General features: G+C 33.1%; 1 protein-coding gene across 1 annotated transcript in view; it reads right to left on the bottom strand.

Moving 5' to 3' along the window:
- Positions 1–4,805, bottom strand: part of LOC143042173 (cytochrome P450 2C29-like) — a 45,930-nt gene extending 41,125 nt beyond the window's left edge. The window contains exon 1 of the mRNA XM_076214446.1: positions 4,284–4,805. Within this exon, the coding sequence (XP_076070561.1) occupies positions 4,284–4,653 (370 nt within the window). The 5' untranslated portion in view covers positions 4,654–4,805. The remainder of the gene's footprint in view (positions 1–4,283) is intronic.
- Positions 4,806–23,078: the final 18,273 nt, after the last annotated feature.

Genomic DNA, 23,078 nt, shown 5'->3' with positions numbered 1-23,078 from the left:
CATATATCATAATTCCGATCTCAAAAATGTAGGCGGATAAGGTCATTAAGTGTTAAAAGCGAAAAGTTTTAGAAGTTATGCTTGTCGTATATCAAACGAAAGGTCGTTCAAAGTACATTACAAAAACATCACTTTTACTGGAAAGACCTTTCAATTGTTTTACAAACAATTGAGATTCTAGTTTCTCCTGTTTTTTTTTTTTTTTTTTTTTTTTTTTTTTTTTTTTTTTTTTTCATCCAGCATTTCTTTGACATGGCCTCCCCTCGTTTCTATTGGAGTTATCAAGACCAAATATGGACCATCGGTAGAACTCATCATGAAGTATTACCAGATGAGGCTGTGTAGGATTTCATCATCCCCTTTAGAAGTTATCTCCCTTTTACTGTTTTTTTTTCGACATGGCCCCCCTCGTTGTTTTTAAAGATATCATCACTTTATTTGGACAACAGTTAGATCTCATCATGATGTGTTACCATATGAGGCTGCTAAGGATTTCATCATTCCCTATGAGAGTTATGTCCCCTTGAAACAATTTCTTTCTTTTACATTTTTCTCAAAAAGTATTCAACATAGAATCGATTTGAAAACGGTAACATGTACAGGACCAGATGGCAATGTTAATTAACATATACAATCATTTTATTGTTAACCCTTATAAGGAGTTATTTCCCTTGAAAAAATATAATTAATTTTTGAAAAAATGTATCTCGAGAACCGGAAGTCGTAAAGACTTGGGACCTACACCAATAATCTTAAGTTCATGTGACCTTTAATTTGCACCCAAGGTCAAAGGTCACAGAGTGCAAAAAAAAATTACGCTGCAATTTCAAGCTTTCATATTAAGAAAACGATAAGAGTTTGCTGCATACTTACAGCGTATAAAATGTTCCTCTCGACGAGCTCTACATTTTATACTCTGACCTCAAAAGAGTCCGAATGTCTGTTCAAAAGTTACAACGGGATGATTCTTAAAAGTATAGTATTGTGTGTATATCTTTTTAAAGGTAACAGATATCAACCTACTATAAACTGCAAAGATGATCAGTAGTTCAAGACCTTTAATTTGAGGTCAATGTCAGGTCATGATGAAATTTCACCTTTGACCTTCATATTTTACTATGACCTTGACCTTGTAATATTTGAAAGGTCAAGTGGTCCTGAGTTGAATGGTGATAGTCCCATGTCTCTACGACTTCCGGTTCTCAAGTTTTGTATTGCATCATATATTTGATGATTAGTTGTGACCTTGGTGAACTTTGAAATTGTCCCAAATCTTTTTCTATAATGTTGTCCTTCAACTCTAGATCATTTATCATTTAACAGATTTGAGATATCTATTGTCGTTTTAGAGATAATGCAGTTTGAAGTTTTTCGAGCGGAGGCATGTATTTCTGAATCATCAAGAGCTTACCACTTAAAATGTTTTAGAAATTGAAGAGGTTGACATAGTTATATGTTTGACCAAATACCAAAAACATTCCATGGAAAAAAACACCAAAAAATCATTTTGAAATTTTCATGTTTTGCATTGACTTTGTAAGTTTCATAACTTCTATTTATATCGTTGATATTGCATCATTTTTTGCACTTTGTCAAATTGGGTCATCTGATATATCAAATTGAAGGTCTCAATAAACTCTACTTAAAAATGAAAATTTTAAACCTCTTTTTCATCCCAGGTGGACGGGTGGGGTCATTTAGTGCAAAAATTCAAATTTCTCAGATGGTAAGGTTGTCGCATATCAAATGAAAGAACATAAAGCGTACATTTCAAATTTCAAATTGACGTCTCCAAAAAATGGGTTGGATGAGGTTATTGAGTGCAAAAACTAAATTTTCTTTTAAGATAGGGTTGTTGTATATCAAATGACAGGTCATGATGTGTACATTTGAAATATCAAATTTCCGACCTCCAAAAATTAGTTGGATAGGGTTATTAAGTGCAAAAATCAAACTTTCTAGAACATGGCGTTGTCGCATATCAAACGAAAGCTCATCTACTCTATGTTACATATATCATACTTCCGATCTCAAAAATGTAGCCGGATGAGTTCATTAAGTGTTAAAAGCAAAAAGTTTGAGAAGGTATGCTTGTCGTATATAAAACGAAAGGTCGTACAAAGTACATTACGAAAACATCAATTTTACAGGAAAGACCTTTCAATTGTTTTACAAACAATTGAGATACTAGTTTTTTTTTTTTTTTCATCCAGCATTTGTTTGACATGGCCTCCCCCCGTTTCTATTGGAGTTATCAAGACCAAATATGGACCATCGGTAGACCTCATCATGAAGTATTACCAGATGAGGCTGTGTAGGATTTCATCATCCCCTTTAGAAGTTATCTCCCTTTTATTGGTTTTTTCCAACATGGCCCCCCCTCGTTGTTTTTGAAGATATCATGACCTTATTTGGACAATAGTTAGATCTCATCATGATGTGTTACCATTTGAGGCTGCTAAGGATTTCATCATTCCCTATGAGAGTTATGTCCCCTTGAAGCAATTGGTTTCTTTTACATTTTTCTCAAAAAGTATTCAAGATAGAATCGATTTGAAAACGGCAACATGTACAGGACCAGATGGCAATGTTAATTAACATATACAATCATTTTGTTGTTAACCCTTATAAGGAGTTATTTCCCTTGAAAAAATATACACAATTTTTGAAAAATTGTATCTCGAGAACCGGAAGTCGTAAAGACTTGGGACCTACATTAATAATCTTAAGTTCATGTGACCTTTAATTTGCACCCAAGGTCAAAGGTCACCGAGTGCAAAAAAAATTTACGCTGCAATTTCAAGTGTTCATATTAAGAAAACGATAAGAGTTTGCTGCATACTTACAGCGTATAAAATGTTCCTCTTGACGAGCTCTACATTTTATACACTAAGCTCAAAAGAGTTCGACTATCTGTTCAAAAGTTACGACGGGATGATTCTTAAAAGTATAGTATTATGTGTATATCTTTTTAAAGGTAACAGATATCAACCTACAATAAACTGCAAAGATGACCAGTAGTTCAAGACCTTCAATTTGAGGTCAATGACAGGTCATGATGAAATTTCACCTTGACCTTCACATTATACTATGACCTTGACCTTGTGATATTTGAAAGGTCAAGTGGTCCTGAGTTGAATGGTGATAGTCCCATGTCTCTACGACTTCCGGTTCTCAAGTTTGGTATTGCATCATATATTTGATGATTAATTGTGACCTTTGTGAACTTTGAAATTGTTCCAATTCTTTTTCTATAATGTTGTCCGTCAACTGTAGATCATTAATTATTTAACAGATTTGAGATATCTATTGTCGTTTTAGAGATAATGCAGTTTGAAATTTTGCGAGCGGCGGCATGTATTTCTGAATCAACAACAGGTTACCACCTAAAATGTTTAAGAAATTGAAGAGGTTAACATAGTTATATGTTTGACTAAATACCAAAAACATTCCATGGAAAAAAACACCAAAAAATCAATTTGAAATTTTCAAGTTTTGCATTGACTTTGTAAGTTTCATAACTTCTATTTATATAGTTGATATTGCATCATTATTTCTACTTTGTCAAATGGGGTCATCTGATATATCAAATTGAAGGTCTTAATAAACTCTACTTAAAAATGAAAATTTTAAACCCCCTTTTCATCCCAGGGGGACGGGTTGGGTCATTTAGTGCAAACATCCAAATGTCTCAGATGGTAATGTTGTCGCATATCAAATGAAAGAACATAAAGCGTACATTTCAAATTTCAAATTGATGTCTCCCCAAAATGGGTTGGATGGGGTCATTGAGTGCAAAAAATTAATTTTCTTTTAAGATAGGGTTGTTGTATATCAAATGAAAGGTCATGATGTGTACATTTGAAATATCAAATTCTCAACCTCCAAAAATTAGTTGAATAGGGTTATTAAGTGCAAACATCAAACTTTCTAAAACATTGCGTTGTCACATATCAAATGAAAGCTCATCTACTCTATGTTACATATATCATAATTCCGATCTCAAAAATGTAGGCGGATGAGGTCATTAAGTGTTAAAAGCGAAAAGTTTCAGAAGGTATGCTTGTCGTATATCAAACGAAAGGTTGTACAAAATACATAACGAAAACATCACTTTGACAGGAAAGACCTTTCAATTGTTTTACAAACAATTGAGATACTAGTGTATATTTGTTTTGTGTATGTAAATATCACGCTGTCCGACCATAAAGAGTCCTTAAATGGGACAATTCATATTTTCATTCTTATTCTATGAAAATATAACTATATTACTTATAATTTACCTCCTACTACATTTTGACCTAATTTTATTCCTGGAATAAAGTCGGGTCTGTTCACAAATTCGTGTCCGCGTTTCCGTATAACATCTAGCACATGTTTATGACCCTGTACAAATACTATCTGATATGGTCCCAAGAACATTCGAAATATTGGACCATACTTCGCCGTCAGCTTGTCTATAAACTTTATTCTGTCTGTGGCTCTATTGAACTGACTAACAAGTAAAATGTTCCCAAATATAGGCCAGGCTTTGGGTCCTGGAATATCCGACTTCGGACTTGTCATCCACAAAATCGTCACAAGAAAAACTATACCAAATATAAAAGTAGTCGTAAGATCAATTCCTTCGAAAAAGGTATATAAGATTTCCATTATATTTATCGAGAGAGATCACACAAAATCCCAGTGAATATACTTATTTAGTCTTTCTCCGTGCCTAACTATAGTGTATATATTTATCTCAGGTATAAAGTCAGATAGAGATATAATGACTTTAAAGTGCTCAATATTAACATAACAAAAAGAATGTGTTTTTATTGACGTCATCGTGCTCAATATTAACATATGTAACGTACTCAATATTAACCTACATTGTTGGGCATGTTTTCGACAAAACAGTCATGTTAGTACTTTTAATAGTTTGAGACTGATAAATAGTATGTTCATCATCGTGGTTTTAATTTTTTAAGGAAGGTTTCATTTGAAAATCTTACTTATACATTTAAGGGGCATTTATTAGATTTGAAAACTTGATTATTTTTGTTTCAAATATCTGTAATTTTTAAGAGAACATGATAGTTTTCTGTAAGCAGTCAGTTTGGCCAACTTTTTAAAGAAAGGTAACAGTTATATACAACTGCTCGAAAAAAAAACGAGGGAAACTATAAGAGGAAAACAACGAAACAACATAAACACTGAAGTAAATAAAAAACAAACGATAATACAAAACACACGTCAGAAACGAACTATAAGATAATAAGTGCAATTTTCTTAACTTGGTACAGGACATTTTAAGAAAAAATGAGGGAATGAACCTGGTTATGTGGCTGGCCAAACCTCTCGCTTGTATGGCAATGTTAAATATTACACTAAAAGAGGGACGAAAGATATCCGAGGGACAGTCAAATTAACTCATAAATCGAAAATAAACTGACAACGACTTGGCTAAAAATGAAAAAAGACAAACAGACAAATAATAGTACACATGACACAGCATAGAAAACTAAAGAATAAGCAACACGAACCCAACCAAAAACTAGGGGTGATCTCACGTTCTCCGGAAGGGTAAGCAGATCCTGCTTCACCTGTGGCAGCCGTTGTGTTGCACATGTTATAACAAATCCGGTAAATAGTCTAATTCGGTAGGTCACGTTCATGAAAGAGAAGGGGTTTGTAGTTACGACGTAAGGAACATATCCGATATCATCTGTGAAACGGTTATTCCATAACGGTCAACCAACTCGTGATGGCGTCCGTAAAATTTACGAAAGAATGATTTCAACTTCGCCTTTTTTGAACTCTTGCTTTATTAGCTTCCTTGTGAGCAGCAATCCTATATCAAGAAAATCATGATAGGAATTACACGCACGGGAATATCGTATCAAATGGGAGATATATACCCCCGTATGCAGGTGCTATTGGAATGTTGCTACTTAGAAATGGAAAATTCACAATTGGAAAGCTGAAATCAACTCTTTTGTCGTAAAGTTTTGTTTTCTACCGACCCACATTGTCAATTTCTAGATGTATGTCAAGATCACAGGTATTTGGGGCATGGACCCCCCTTTTTTGGACCTCACTAAAAAAAAATTGTTTGGTGTTTTTTTTAATTTATTTTCAATTTTCTACAATGTATGAACATATATCAAGTCTCAACAATCCATTGCTAGTCGATTGCAATAACTGTTTTACTATCCATACGAGCCCCAAGTGAAAAAAGAAGAAGGTAATTACTTTTTTTTTCACTTGGGGCTACATTGTAGAAAATTGAAAATAAATAAAAAAAACACCAAACAATTTCTTTTTTAGTGAGGTCCAAAAAAGGGGGGTCCATGCCCCAAATACCTGTGGTCAAGATATGAGGCCGACTTAACTGTATCTGTTGTATCCGTTATCTCTAGTCAGTCGAAAACCCGGTTTAAATAGAACTAAAGAATCGAAGCTCTTTGTTATAGAAGGCGATAAATGCTTACTGTAATGTTTACTATAGTGACAAATATTTTAAAAGTTAATAGAAACAAACAAAATTACAATTTTCTTTTCAATTACGAAGAGTTTTATTTTAAAAACACCATTTGCATAAGTTTTCAATTTATCTAGTACATAGTTAAGGTTCATGTGGACCTTATGGCTAAAATGGCCGTATTTTCACCTCAAAATTTACTCTGAGTACAATCAAACCTGCGCATCTGTAAAACATTCCAGGAATAGCATGCCCTAGATAAATAAATTTCAAATATGTTTTATGTTTTAGAAAAATAAAAACTTACCAGGATTTTGCCGTGCACTTTTTTTCATTCCACCAGAAGGTGCCAAAATAAACTAAGTTGGGAAACAGGTTTCAGAACTTCCCCGCAGGTAATAGTAATTGAAGTGAGCTGTATTGCTTGACATGGACATGAGATGGACAATAGATACCTAACAATAATGATACCTAACAAACATGAACCTTAATGTTTATGTACCCTTCTGTAGCCATTTTTGTACGAATTTTTCAAACCTCAATTGTATCAAAACTAAAGATATAATAAATAATAGAGATAGGCCATTTAGTACATGTTCCAAGGGGAAACTTGATGCAAAGCATTATTTTTTACTGTTTCATTGTATTTGATAGAAAAAGAGGACTTTGTGGCAAATAAATCAAGATTTTTATAGAAAATCCACAGCCTTTAATACAGAGATTTTTGTTATAAAATTTGAAACATAAATTACTCACTTGATTTTCTATGATGTGCTAGTGTTTATTTTTTACAAAAAGTCCTAAGTAACCTGTAAATTCCAAAACACCTCGTGCTGAGTCACTAAAGTCGAGCGCACCCTAAAAGGTGTACTTGATTTTGGTCATATTTATACTTGTCTTAACCAATAACTACATTTATAAACTTGTTTTAAGGAAATCAATGCTAGCACTGCATGCAATAATCCTATATCTATCAGTCATCAAATTGCCAAATATGAGAGTACAAGGATAAAGGCTGTGGATTTTCTATAAAAATCTTGATTTATTTGCCACAAAGTCCTCTTTTTCTATTAAATGCAATGGAACAGTAAAAAATAATGCTTTGCATCAAGTTTCCCCTTAGAATATGTACAAAATGGCCTATCTCTATTATTCATTATATCTGTAGTTTTGATACAATTGAAGTTCGAAAAGTTTGTACAAAAATGTCTACAGAAGGGTACATAAACCTTAAACAGAACATTTAGATATCAAGTCGACGACATGGATATCTTTCAAGTTGGATGAAGAAAATGCAAAACCTCCGATTTTGAATTTTTTTTTACCACGGACGCAAAACATATCAATCTATTAGTTCAGTAATTTTTGTGTCTGCCCTTCCATTATGTGACTTAAGAAAAAATTCCAAATAATGGGTAACAATTGTATCGAAAAGAGAAAATCGAATGCACCTTTTTATGTAAGGGCGTGTTTGAGTTGACTATTTTGTCTTGATATCGTCCAAAGCAAGTTTATTTCATACATCGTCTCGCTTCGGATTCTATCATTTTTATATATCAAAGCTACAGAATGACTGTATAACATAAAAAAAATCACAGTACTAAAAGATGAAATATATGGGTCAAGTGAAATACCTATCTTATGAATCACAAAAACAGAGTAGGTGTGTTCGATTAACTATTTTTTTTACTGAAAGTACTTGACGACAGTCTTTCAAGTTGGATGATGAAAATGCATATCTTCGAAAAAAAAATTTTTTTTAAATGTTTATGAATTTTTGAAAATTCAACCTGACAACCGATCAGACAATAGTTTTAAGTTGAATCAATGCAGACACGATCATTAACTGATGCTCATTAGCTAGTTGATACATTTGTCTTTTAAAATACAACTGACATATAAGGATATCGGTTTCAAAGAGCAAAATTGGCAGCGCGTCATCCCTACAATGGCTTCCATTTCTACGATTGTGAAAATGAACTGGCGTAATGGGGAGATAATTTTGACGAAGTAGAATCCTGACTGAAATTCGATGGGATAGATGCGTTCAACATAGTCACGAAATTTTGAACTATTTAGTGAAAGAACATTGTCTATATAGCGGAAAGTAAAGTTAAAGGATATTGCTAACTTCATATCTTTCTTTCTAAGAAGTTCCTGTACGAAGTCAGCCTCATAATAATAAAGAAACAAGTCGGCAAGAAGAGGGGCACAATTGGTTCTCATTGGAATGCCATTGGACAGTCTGTTGAAAAACACGTCCTCCAATCGCAACAAATATGTTGCCAAACAAGAAATTAAGCGTCTTGATAATGTCAGTTTCAGAGAATTTTTTGTTTGAATCAGTGATCCTTTACAAAGTATGATTTATCACTCCCTAAGAGAAGATACTTTAAAGTGTAGAAAAGTCAAATGTTTTAATATTTCTGCAAGATGAAAGAGAGTTAGATTGTATGTACTCTAAAAGATCTTCGGGATTTTTTAGTATCCACATCTGATTCACGCCTCCTCTAGAATAGGCAGTTTCACAATAACTTTGAAGCCCGGCTTTGATTGCTGATGAAATAGACGTTAATAATTTAGAAAGAGGTTTCGTGTAGCACTTAGAAGACCCAGCAAGATACTGTTGTGTGTAAGGACAGTTATGTAGTTTAGTCATCCACTACAGTGATGGAAGATCCAGTTCTTCATCTTTGGTTGAAATTCCAAAGGAACATAGAACAGACCTATGATTACCCAGGATTTCCTCTTTGGTAATTGTCGTGAGGGTATATGTTGAATTTCTAAGGGAATTGTCAATACCTAATTCATTTATCAAGCAATTATTGTAATTAGTTTTACACACAAACACGATGTTGTTTGGGGCTTTATCTGCGTGGACAACAACATATTCGTCATGGAGGTAGGATAAGTGTTTTGCAACATTTTGGTCTTTAAAGATTGACATAGCATTGGGATTGATAGACCCATTCAACAACATTACATGACAGGACTACAGTACAAATAAATGCAAGAACATTCAGGACAAAGAAATAAACAAATAAACAATACCATAGTATATTTTGCCATGCTAATAGTTATCAAAAGTACCAGCTTGGCAGACTTATGATTTAAAACGCCAGACGCGCGTTTCGTCTACTTAAGACTCATCAGTGATCGAAGCTCAGATCAAAATAGTTAGAAAGCCAGACAAGTATGAAGTTGAAGAGCATTGCGGACCCAAACTCTCAAACGGTTGTGCCAAGTACGGCTCAGGTAATCTATGCCTTGGATAAGACGACAACAGTAGTATACCGCTGTTCAACAGTAATAAATCGATTGGACAAAACAAATCAACTATAAGAGGAAAGCTATAATAAATAAGCTAAACGTCGCCGATGATTCAATTCAATAATTTAACCTCTTGAAATCCGTATTCATGTGATATCCATTTAAAACCCCTTAGAGACAGACGTGTAACACATGAGCTAGGCGTTTTTTAAGTCGTTAAAAAGAAGGAGTGTCAACATTGAAGTCAAACAATGCTTAACCATTTTACTGACTGATTCTATCCACAAAATAGCATTCTTATACAGGGAAAACTATGATTAACATATGTTTTTTTTTACCTTTAACTTGAAATCAAACAGATCTAGAAAATGCAATTGCACGTGCTCACTATCTATGTATATGTTTATATGAGATTATATGACCGTCAGCAGTCATCGGTTTGGCTGATTGGTAGGTGTCGACCACCCCTTTATAGCACTATTGTGCTATTTCGTGGCAGTCAGTTCTTATTGGTGGAGGAAGTCGGATTGACCCACCCAACTTTAGTCAATACATCGTTAAATTGTTGGGTTTAAACTTTCGTCATTTGGATATAATATACGTTTTATAATGTTATATATCAAATATGAGAATTTGTGTCAAGTCGCAGATAATGAATTTGACAGCTAATGTCCTTTTAAAGTATTATATGTTCTGGACCCTATGAGTATTTGGACCATACGCGTATAGTCATGACCGTATGGGTATATACTCATATGGTCCGACCATACGCTTATGGTCGGGGTAATTAACAAGTTTACCTTTAATACTTAAAACTCGTCATAAGGTATGACCTCCTAGTTGTCACGTCATTAAAAAGACGATATCATTTTATTATTTTATAACAATAAAAATATTAATTAAATAAAAATAAGTATTTTCCGCCCTTCACTGGTCACGGCTATAGTGAACACATTTTATACAGAATTATCGGTTTGCTATAGCGCTAGAAGGACAACATGCCGACTTGCAAAGGTACTGATTTCCAAAATTTGGTAATGTGCTGTTTTGAATTCCCAAGACATCGATATCACTGTACGAAGCTGATAAAACGGTTATGGGTATATACTCATATGGTCCGACCATAACAAGTTTACCTTTAATAGTTAAAACTCTTCATAATGTATGACCTCCTAGTTGTCATAAGGATGTTCTTATCACAAGCAGAAAACCCTAGCCGTATTTGGCACAACCCTTTTCAACTTTTTATTCTCAGTGCTGTACATCATTGTACTTTTTTTTTGACTTTCGAACTTTTATATCTGGGCGTCACTGGTAAGTCTTGTGTGGACGAGGCGCGTTTTTGGCGTATTGAATTTTAGACCTGATGCCTTTTGTTATCTATTACTCATGTGTTTCTTTGCATAATACGTTCTCCTATTTATTTGTATTGTAGTCCTGTAATATTATGTTGTCATTTTAATGTTTTATTTAACATTGACATTAAAGTGTGAGGTTTGGCATGCCACAAAACCAGGTTCAACCCACCATTTTTTCCTTTAAAAATGTTAAATTGTTATATTATAGTTCGTTTCTGTGTGTGTTACATTTTATCGTTGTGTTTTCGTTGTGTCGTTTGTTTTCTTTTATTTTTGAGTGTGAATTCACATTACTATAAGACGTGTCACGGTACTTATCTATCCCAAATTCATGTATTTGGTTTTGATGTTATATTTGTTATTCTCATAGGATTTTGTCTAATGCTTACTCCGTTTCTGTGTGTGTTACATTTTAATGTTGTGTCGTTGTTCTCCTATATTTAATGCGTTTCCCTCAGTTTTAGTTTGTTACCCCGATTTTGTTTTTTGTCCATGGATTTATGAGTTTTGAACAGCGGAATACTACTGTTGCCTTTATTTAACTTTACACTCGAAAGCAAATTGTGTTACTTCGAAGAATCCTGCACAATCAAGACGTGTAAATGACGAAAAGCTATGATACGATAACTAGTATCGTGCATAAATAAAATTTCATCCTACGCATAAATACAAGATTACAATTTGCGATCAAAACTAACTATGGCATCAATGTTTAATGTTTATGTGGCCTTTGAATTGTATTTATTGCATGATTGAAACTGTTCTAAAACATATTTTAAAAAAAATACCTATATGGTCCAAATACTCAAATTGTCCGGTCCGTTAATAACCAAACGAGTATATACTCATATGGTCCGACCTTATGAGTATACGCATATCGTCATTACGATGCGCGTATGGTCCAAATACTCATATGGTCCAGAACATTTATATTGCTTATATTGCTCATATTCATATTGATAAAAAAAATATAAAAGTACAATATCCATGCCCCCACCCTTTAACATTGCTTCCCCCTTCCAAGTTACAAATGACCGGTGTCTTGTCTGTTTGGATATGCCTTTGAAGTTGTTCGCCTCCTTTTTACAGGTATAAAAAGTTATCAAAGGTACCAGGATTATAATTAAGTACGCCAGACGCGCGTTTCGTCTACATAAGACTCATCAGTGATGCTCATATCAAAATAGGTATAAAGCAAAACAAGTACAAAGTTGGAGAGCATTGAGGATCCAAAATTCCAAAAAGCTGTGCCAAATACGGCTAAGGTATTCTATGCCTGAGATAAGAAAATCCTTAGTGTTTTGAAAAATTCAAAGTTTTGTAAACGGGAAATTTGTAAAAAATAACCACATTATTGATATGCATGTCAACACCGAAGTGCTGACTACTGGGCTGGTGATATCCTCGGGGACGAAACGTCTACCAGCAGTGGCATCGACCCAGTGATGTAAAAAGACAATATAATGAATAGAGAGAAATAGTGAAAAAATTGGGAGCTTAAATTAAAAAAATAGAGAATAAGGGTCAAAATGAATGAAGAATAGAGAAAATGATATAAAAAGTTAAAAAATAAAGAACGAAAGGACACTCTATCCAGACTTTCATAAATTCAATACGCAAAAGAGACCTAGATTTATAAATCAAAGTTCAGACAACAGATTGGAAGGTATTATTACGTCAAAATAGATCTGATAGATTTTATAAATTAAAGGATTCAACAAATATCAGCCGTTCCTAAAAATATAACACTGAAACTTACCAGAAAATTGAATTTGCAGTTGTGTGTGCTTATTATACACACATGACCAGGTATGCCTTGGCAGTTGTTATCTGATCGTTAGTTTCTGTGTGTGTTGCATTGTCGTTTTTTTTTTGTTGCACTTAAGTGTTTCTGTTGTTTTGTTGTTTTCCTCTTACAGTTGGTGTGTTTCCCTCGGTTTTAATTTGTAACCCGACTTTCTCTCAATCGATTTATGACTTTTTAACAGCGGTATACTACTGTTGCTTTAATTCATTGGGTATCTTTATGATGTGTCATATTGTGTGAATTAAAATGTCAAAGTGGTATCAATGCATTGCCCTTATTTTAGTTCTTTTTCACAAGCCTGCGTAAGTCAGTGATACATGTTCAATCCCTCCCCAGAACACCACCATTGCCAACATAAGAAAGAATTGTGTATCTATGTCAAAGCCATGTGGTGAATATTTTGCTTAAACCGCTTTATATATATTGGTAATTTTTGGTAGTTATAATCGATCGTTTCCCGGCAATAATTGGCATGAATAGACTGAAGATAAATCTTTGTTAGACGTTGCTAACTCTACGTCTTTGCATTGAGATGCATAGATGTAGATGCAACATTAAAATGACAACATTACATGACAGAACTACGATACAAATAAATTGGAGAACAGATAGGACAGAGAAACACACGAAAAATAGCTAACAAAAGGTACCAGGTTTAAAACTTAACACCCCAGACGTGCGTTTCGTCCAAACAAGATTAACCAGTGATGCCCAGACGAAAAAAATCGAACGCCAAAACAAGTACTTAGTTGAAGAGCACTGAGGACCAAAAGTTCCAAAAATTTTGGACATATATGGCTAGGGTTTTCTGCCTGGGATGAGAACACCCTTATTATCAAAAATAATTTATACTTTTGCAAACAGTAAATTTTATAAAAAAAAAATGACTATATAATCGATATACATGATAAACCCGAAGTGATGACTAACTACAGAATAAAAACGGATACATAACATAAAACAACATAAACCAGCACATTAAAATACACAGCCGAGCGAAAGCCATCAACGTACTAAGTGTAGTCACATTTGAATTTCTAAAAAGATTTCCTAAAAATAAGATAGAATTATGATATAATTCAAGATCAGATTTGTAAGGCTGATATAACATTTATTAATAACAATGAAAATTACAATAATAATTAATATCCAATTATGGTTGTAATTAGATAATTAAGTGTATTATCTAGCTTTGTTGGTGTTTCTTCTGAATCAAACTGTAAACCAAATATAAGTCAGATAATGCAGAGAATGAAGGGATATAGGTTGCACTTTGTAAATACAGCTGTTTCGCAAACCACGCCTCTTTTGGATATTCATAGAAAATGAATTTTGTTAACATACTGGTTCCCAGATATGCTCTCTGTGTTCCATCTCATAGAGACATAACTTGTGAATGTTACCCTTCATTCGAGGTAGGGGTAGTAAAAGAGAGTTAATGTTAGTTTAAACTCTGAAAAGTTCAGGGCATATAAAAGTTGAAAATATGCCGGACAGCCCTATATTTTGACCTTTGAAAAAAAAATGTAGCGCATATGAACTTTCAATTCTAGGATAAGATGTTTTTTTCAAAACTTCATAGTAAAAGTGGTACAGTTTGGGCCGTAAAGGAGTTCCTATGGGAAATTGCATTGTCACTTTTCAGAAATTCAACCTTTATAGGGTGAAAAAAAGAGAACATTCAGAATTTAACCAAATTTGCATTATCTCACAGATTTTAAAGAAATTAACTCAATTAAGAAATTTATAAATATTTCATGAAGATTGAAAGAATCTTGGGCCTTAGATATGAGGACTCAGCATAAATTCACAGTTTACAGTATGTATAGTTTACTTAAAGTCCTGATTACAAAATTATCAGGTTCAACCCCTCCCCAGAACACCACCATTGCCAATCTAAGAAAGAATTGTGTGTCTATGTCAAAGCCATGTGGTGAATATTTTGCTTAAACCGCTTTATATATATTGGTAATTTTTGGTAGTTATAATCGATCGTTTCCCGGCAATAATTGGCATGAATAGACTGAAGATAAATCTTTGTTAGACGTTGCTAACACTACGTCTTTGCATTGAGATGCATAGATGTAGATGCAACATTAAAATGACAACATTACATGACAGAACTACAATACAAATAAATTGGAGAACATATAGGACAGAGAAACACACGAAAAATAGCTAACAAAAGGTACCAGGTTTAAAACTTAACACCCCAGACGTGCGTTTCGTCCAAACAAGATTAACCAGTGATGCCCAGACGAAAAAAATCGAACGCCAAAACAAGTACTTAGTTGAAGAGCACTGAGGACCAAAAGTTCCAAAAATTTTGGACATATATGGCTAGGGTTTTCTGCCTGGGATGAGAACACCCTTATTATCAAAAATAATTTATACTTTTGCAAACAGTAAATTTTATAAAAAAAATGACTATATAATAGATATACATGATAAACCCGAAGTGATGACTAACTACAGAATAAAAACGGATACATTACATAAAACAACATAAACCAGCACATTAAAATACACAGCCGAGCGAAAGCCATCAACGCACTAAGTGTAGTCACATTTGAATTTCTAAAAAGATTTCCTAAAAATAAGATAGAATTATGATATAATTCAAGATCAGATTTGTAAGGCTGATATAACATTTATTAATAACAATGAAAATTACAATAATAATTAATATCCAATTATGGTTGTAATTAGATAATTAAGTGTATTATCTAGCTTTGTTGGTGTTTCTTCTGAATCAAACTGTAAACCAAATATAAGTCAGATAATGCAGAGAATGAAGGGATATAGGTTGCACTTTGTAAATACAGCTGTTTCGCAATCCACGCCTCTTTTGGATATTCATAGAAAATGAATTTTGTTAACATACTGGTTCCCAGATATGCTCTCTGTGTTCCATCTCATAGAGACATAACTTGTGAATGTTACCCTTCATTCGAGGTAGGGGTAGTAAAAGAGAGTTAATGTTAGTTTAAACTCTGAAAAGTTCAGGGCATATAAAAGTTGAAAATATGCCGGACAGCCCTATATTTTGACCTTTGAAAAAAAAAATGTAGCGCATATGAACTTTCAATTCTAGGATAAGATGTTTTTTCAAAACTTCATAGTAAAAGTGGTACAGTTTGGGCCGTAAAGGAGTTCCTATGGGAAATTGCATTGTCACTTTTCAGAAATTCAACCTTTATAGGGTGAAAAAAAGAGAACATTCAGAATTTAACCAAATTTGCATTATCTCACAGATTTTAAAGAAATTAACTCAATTAAGAAATTTATAAATATTTCATGAAGATTGAAAGAATCTTGGGCCTTAGATATGAGGACTCAGCATAAATTCACAGTTTACAGTATGTATAGTTTACTTAAAGTCCTGATTACAAAATTATCAGGTTCAACCCCTCCCCAGAACACCACCATTGCCAATCTAAGAAAGAATTGTGTGTCTATGTTAAAGCCATGTGGTGAACTTTTTGCGTAAACCGCTTTATATATATTGGTAATGTTTGGAAGTTACAATCGATCGTTCCCGGCAATAATTGGCATGAATATACCCTTTTCATGAGCAAATATCATACAATATCTATGGAACAAGATATAAAAAATGAACTATTGATAATGTCATACACAAATTCATTGAAACTTTGTTCTTGTATATGTTGTCTCTCCTGTTACCATATTCAAAAGAAATTTTAAGTTATACATGTATGTATAAGAAAAAGATTCGATACAACTTTAAGCTTGTTTTTCATGGAAAATATGATGGGTTTCACGATTAAAAGCTTCTATGTATTTCCATTCTATGTAATGATAGGATTTTTTTTTGTCAATGTTCCATGTTGTTCTGAAAATACCCCGTAAATAGTTATCAAAAGTACCAAAATTATAATTTAGTACGCCACACGCGCATATCGTCTACATAAGACTCATCAGTGACGCTCAAATCAAAATATTTATAAAGCCAAATGCGGCTAAGGTAATCTATGCCTGGGATGAGAAAATCCTTAGTTTTTTCGAAAAATTCAAAGTTTTGTAAAAAGGATATTTATAAAAATGACCACATTATTGATATTCATGTCAACACCGAAGTGTTGACTACTGGGCTGGTGATACCCTCGCGGACGAAACGTCCACCAGAAGTGGTATCGACCTAGTGGTGTAAACAATTATCAAAAGTAGCAGGATTCTATAAACTTAGTACGCCAGGCGCGCGTTTCGTCTACATGAGACTCATCAGTGACGCTCAAATCAAAATATTTATAAAGCAAACAAGTACAAAGTTGAAGAGCATTGAGATCCAAAATTCAAAGAAGTTGTGCCAAATACGACTAAAGTAATCTATGCCTGGGATGAGAACATCCTATTTTTTGGCGAAAAATTCAAGGTTTTGTAAACAGGAAATTTATAAACAAATGACCACATTATTGATATTCATGTCAACACCGAAGTGTTGACTACTGGGCTGGTGATACCCTCGGGGACGAAACGTCCACCAGCAGTGGCATCGACCCAGTGGTGTAAATAGTTATTAAAAGTAGCAGGATTCTATAAACTTAGTACGCCAGACGCGCGTTTCGTCTACATGTGACTCATCAGTGACGCTCAAATCAAAATATTTATAAAGCCAAACAAGTAGAAAGTATAAGAGCATTGAGATTTAAAATTCAAAGACGTTGTGCCAAATACGACTAAAGTAATCTATGCCTGGGATGAGAAAATCCTTACTTTTTCGAAAAATTCAACGTTTTGTAAACAGTAAATTTATAAAAATGACCATATTATTGATATTCATGTCAAAAAATTGGCCGACGGTCATGTAACCCGTTAGAAACATAAACATAGATATAAATAGATAGTGAACTCGTTCAATTGGATTTTTCTATTTCTGTTTGATTCATATCATAGTTAAAAAATATATCTCAATCATCGTTTTTACCTGTATAAGAAAGAGTTTTTTTGTGGATCGAATCAGTCAAACAAATGGCTTACTCTTGTTTCACTTTCAATGTTGACATTCTTTTCTATTTAATAACTGAACACGTCTAATTCGTGCCTAACTTATTATAGTAAAGGAATTCAATTGAAGTTCTAATGAATACGGATTCGATGAGGTCGAAATATCCACTTGCAAGTGAATTATTCATCCGCGATGTTTCTTAGCTTATTTTGTCAAAATTGAACCAAAGTGGCTTCTAAAAGCGAATTATTATTTCACTATTTCACTTTCGTTAATGATTGAACAAAAAACATCCGAGAATACTTGTTTTTTGACGTGTTTAGAACATCGTTGTTTGGTGTAATTAAATTAGTTGATTAAAACATCTGGTTCTTTTTGTTAGTGTTTTTCGATTTTGTTAGCTCTAGCTTGTCCACAATGTTTTACACTTAATCAAAAATTTCAGTATATAGGTTACATACTGGGAAGTTGTTGTTTATCAATACAGGAGACTGAATACATGAACGTTCATATACTTTATTTGTTCATCCAACATATATACACAGTTCATAAAAAGTAATCAAAGGTACCAGGATTATAATTTAGTACACCAGACGCCCGTTTTGTCTACTCATCAGTGACTCTCTTATCAAAATAGGTATAAAGCCAAACAAGTGCAAAGTTGAAGAGCATTGAGGATCTAAAATTCAAAAAAGTTGTGACAAATACGGCTAAGGTAATCTATGCCTGGGATAAGAAAATCCTTATTTTCTCGAAAAATTTAAAGTTTTTTAAACAGGAAATTTATAAAATGACCACATAATTTGATGTTCATTTCAACATCGAAGTGCTGACTACTGGGCTGGTAATACCATCGGGGACGAAACGCCCACCAGCAGTGGCATCGACCCAGTGGTGTAAAAAGTTATCAAAGGTACCAGGATTCTAATTTAGTACGCCAGACGCGCGTTTCGTCTACATAATACTCATCAGTGACACTCATATCAAAATAGTTATAAAGTTAAAAAACGTACAATGTTGAAGAGCACTAAAAATCTAAAATTCCAAAAAGTTGTGCCAAATACTGCTAAGGTAATCTATGCCTGTGATAAGAAAATCCTTATTTTTTCGAAAAATTTAAAGTTTTGTAAACAGGAAAGGAGTAGGGGCAATAAGGCCCTTATTTGGCCAAAAAATTACTGCAAATTTAAAAGTTATCATACATATTTTTAAATTACTGTACAGTATCTAAGGTACAAGGTATTTAGAAAAACAAAACAATTTTGGACATTGAAAAAGTTACCATGGCAACAAATCATGACTTAAGTTGCATATTTTGTTAAATTTCATGATTTTCTTTGTTTTTCATAAAATTTTTAGTATATTATGGATTGAAAAAGTATGTGCGCACCAAAGAAACAACTTCATAATTGGTGAGATTTTGTGAATAGTTATAATAAAACTTCTGTTAAATTATTTTGTTGTTTCTTGGCTGTGCACCATGTTTCCACAACAGAAATAAAGATAGAAAAATGCATAAATTTTGTATTTTTCATCACTTTTGTGAAAACAGTACATATTATGACGTCATCACATAAAAATCTTAATGTTTTTCATTGATATTTCTTGACCCTATGCATTTCTAAACATAATGTGCCAATTTGAAAAAGTTATCAGAAATTTTATTTTCTTGGGCCAAAACCAGGCCTTAATACCCCTACTCCCATAAAATGACCAATTAATTGATATTCATAAAACATATTTACAAAGCAGTAATCATGGCAACATACACTGACCCGCCGCTACTCACAGATTGAGAGCGGTTCGAACCGGTGCGTCACATGGTTCGCTCTCTTTCTCTTTGATCATAGAAACGATTTGACCAATCACAATAGAAGAAAGGGTACTTATAAACAAATAGTTTCCAAACAATGAAATTGAAAATATCAGAAGTTAAATAAAATCGTCAGATTTAATTAAGTGTTAGTTAACATTATTGACTCTATTATTAATAGATAGTTTGTATGCTGACAAGTAAATTAAAATGATGACCATAATTGTTGTCAAAAAGTACATTATCACGATATGATCTTAATCTTAATCCATAAATATTTCCAAGTAACGCTAACACGACTTTATATATATTTTTCTTATAAAATTATTTGTAAAATAGTTCAAAATCTTGTTTCCCGAACAAATTGCACTTTTGCTTACAAATACTGAAACTTTATTACTCATAAGAAATTATAATGACTTTTCATACAAAACACGACACCAAAAGAAGAAATGCTAAAATTCACAACTTCTCACATTTTTACAACATGACAATATCAGCAATACTTGAAAAAGATACCCATTAATTGTTACACCAAATGTCTTGAAGGTTCTTTTCCCTCTATTCTTATGCAAGAAAAGTGTTGTTTTAAAAATTGAGGCCCCTCATGGGGGGGGGGGGGGGGTCCTAGTAATCACATAATCACCATTTTTTTGCCAATATAATCACATAATCATTAAATATTTGCTTATCTTTAGTAATCAAATAATCATAAACTAAAAATACAGTCCTAGGTAATCAAATAATCATGAAATATTTGGCTTAATAATCAAATAATCATTAAAAAAACGGCCAAGTAATCACATAATCAAAAACCCCATGAGGGCCCTCAAAATTTTAGGGTATTTTATGTGTTTAAAATCATCACTGAATATTTCCATATTCTTTGGAAGAAACAATTTAACGGTTGGTCAAATATCGGTACTGACAGAATACACATTTTGTGTACGCTGATGGATTGAATTTAGTTTCGAACAAAAAGTTTACATATAATAACGAGAAAATTATCATTAACGTTCTAAAATAGTTCCTTTTGTAGATATCAAATGCCATCCACATTATTTCAACCCTGGCTACGCCACTGTCAATGCAATCTGAAAATCGAAAGAAAAATATCGTGATTATGTACGCACATGAATTACTTTAAAATCGGACATAAATGCATTTTAATCTTAACAAAATCACTGGGGTAAAGCTGATGACCGTAACTGCATTCACGGTCATCCCAAGATGTCGGATGAAAAATTAGGTCAGTTTCTGTATTGTCTGTTAAAGTGTTTCTATATCATTTTCTTTACAAATCATACATTGAAACGATGTTAATTTATAAAAGAATCACTCGAAAATCACTAATTACTTCCGAGAAATGTGCATGAAACGGGAAATTCGATTTGAAAAAATCGTTAAGATGACCGTAAATCATAATCAAAATATTTTCAAGATGACCGTAACATAAAACAAGGATGACCGTGATTGGTAAAAAGATGACCGTAACTTGTAAAGGATGACCGTAATTTGTAAAGACTGACTGTAACTTATATAGGACGACCGTAACTTTTATAGGATGACCATCAATTCTAAGAAATATCTGTATTGTATTCAAAGCTTTTTTGTTGAGTTTGTCGATCTCAATAGGGGCTCGGTTAGCGGATATAAACATGTTTCATAAATTTCTTTTTTTAAACTATAATATAATTGGCCATATTTAGGATTTATAACAATGATAGTAAATTGCATATTTCTCGTAAACAATGAAATATTTATTGATATCGACGTTAAAATTTTAACACAAATTGACAGCGATACGACGAAAATTTGAAGAAACATGAATGTGTCCCTAGTACACGGATGCCTCATCTACACTATCATTTTCTTTCTTTTGTGGACTATGAAAATGGGATAAAACTGTAATTTGGCATTAGAATTAAAAATATCATACCATAGGGAAAATGTGTACTAAGTTTCAATTTTATTTAACTTGAAGCTGGACAAACGGACAAACAAACAGACGAACGGACGAACGTACGCACAGACCAGAAAAACATAATTCCAATAAATGGAGCATTAAAAACATTAATAATACATACGAATATTTGGTAATCGAGCCCATGTGTATGGTTCCAGAGGAAGCTGATTAAAATCTTAATTTTTCTTGATATATGCAGGCGGAAACACTTTTGAAATAGAACAAAAGAATAGAAGCTCTGTGTTTATCGAGAAAACGATAAATGTTAACTGTAATGTTTGATATTGTAACAAAATTTTAAAAAGTAAATAGAAACAAATAAAACGACAATTTTCTTATTTAAAAAACACCTTTTGCATAAGTTTTCAATGTATCTATTACATAGTAATGCAAAACAATAAGATATCAAGTCGACGACATGGTTCTTATCGGGGCCTTTTATAGCTGACTATGCGGTATGGGCTTTGCTCATTGTTGAAGGCCTTACGGTTACCTATAGTTGTTAATGTTTGTGTCATTTTGGTCTTTTCTGGATAGTTGTCTCATTGGCAATAATACCACATCTTCTTTTTTATATATAGTATCTATAAGTTGGATGTAGAAAATGCATAACCTCCGGTTTTTTTTTTATCACGGACGGAGAACATATCAATCTTTTAGTTCAGAAATTTTCGTGTCTGCCCTTCCATTATGTGAATCAAGAAAAAATTTCCCAAAACAGGTAACGATTGTATCGAAAAGAGAAAAATCGAGTGCACCTTTTTATGTGGGGGCATGTTTGGGTTGTATATTTGTCTTTAAAACGTACAAAGCAGGAGTATTTTATATAGCATCTCGCTTCAGATTCTATCATTATTATATATCAAAGCTACAGGTTGACTTTATAACGTAAAAAAATGACAGTACGAAAAGATGAAATATATGGGTCAAGTGAAATACCTATCTAAGGAATCACAAAAACAGAGTAGGTGTGTTCGAATAGCTATTTTTTCTAAAAGTACTTGACGAGTCTTTTAATTTGGATGATGAAAATGGATATCTTCGAAAAAATATGATTTTCTTGTGTGTGATAACTAGGGTTTATAATCTTCAACCACTGAAAATGTTTAGTCTGCCCTTCCACGAAATATTTAATTAGAATTTTTTTAAATGCTTAAGAATTTTCAAAAATTCCATCTGACATCCGAACAGACAATATTTTTAAGTTGAATCAATGCAGACAAGATCATTAACTAATGCTCATTAGCTAGTAGATACATTTGTCTTTTAAAATATAACTGACATATAACGATCGATCGTTATGGTGCTATGTGGAGAAATTTATCAGTTTTCAAGAGCAAAATTGGCAGAGCGTCATCCCTACAATGGCTTCCATTTCTACGATTGTGAGCATGAACTGGCGTAATGGGGAGATAATTTTGAAGTAGAATCCTGA

The sequence above is a fragment of the Mytilus galloprovincialis genome, chromosome 1 (genome assembly GCF_965363235.1).
Source record: "Mytilus galloprovincialis chromosome 1, xbMytGall1.hap1.1, whole genome shotgun sequence".
In the NCBI taxonomy this organism is placed as follows: Eukaryota; Metazoa; Mollusca; class Bivalvia; order Mytilida; family Mytilidae; genus Mytilus; species Mytilus galloprovincialis.
This window is presented reverse-complemented; position numbering and strand designations above follow the sequence as displayed.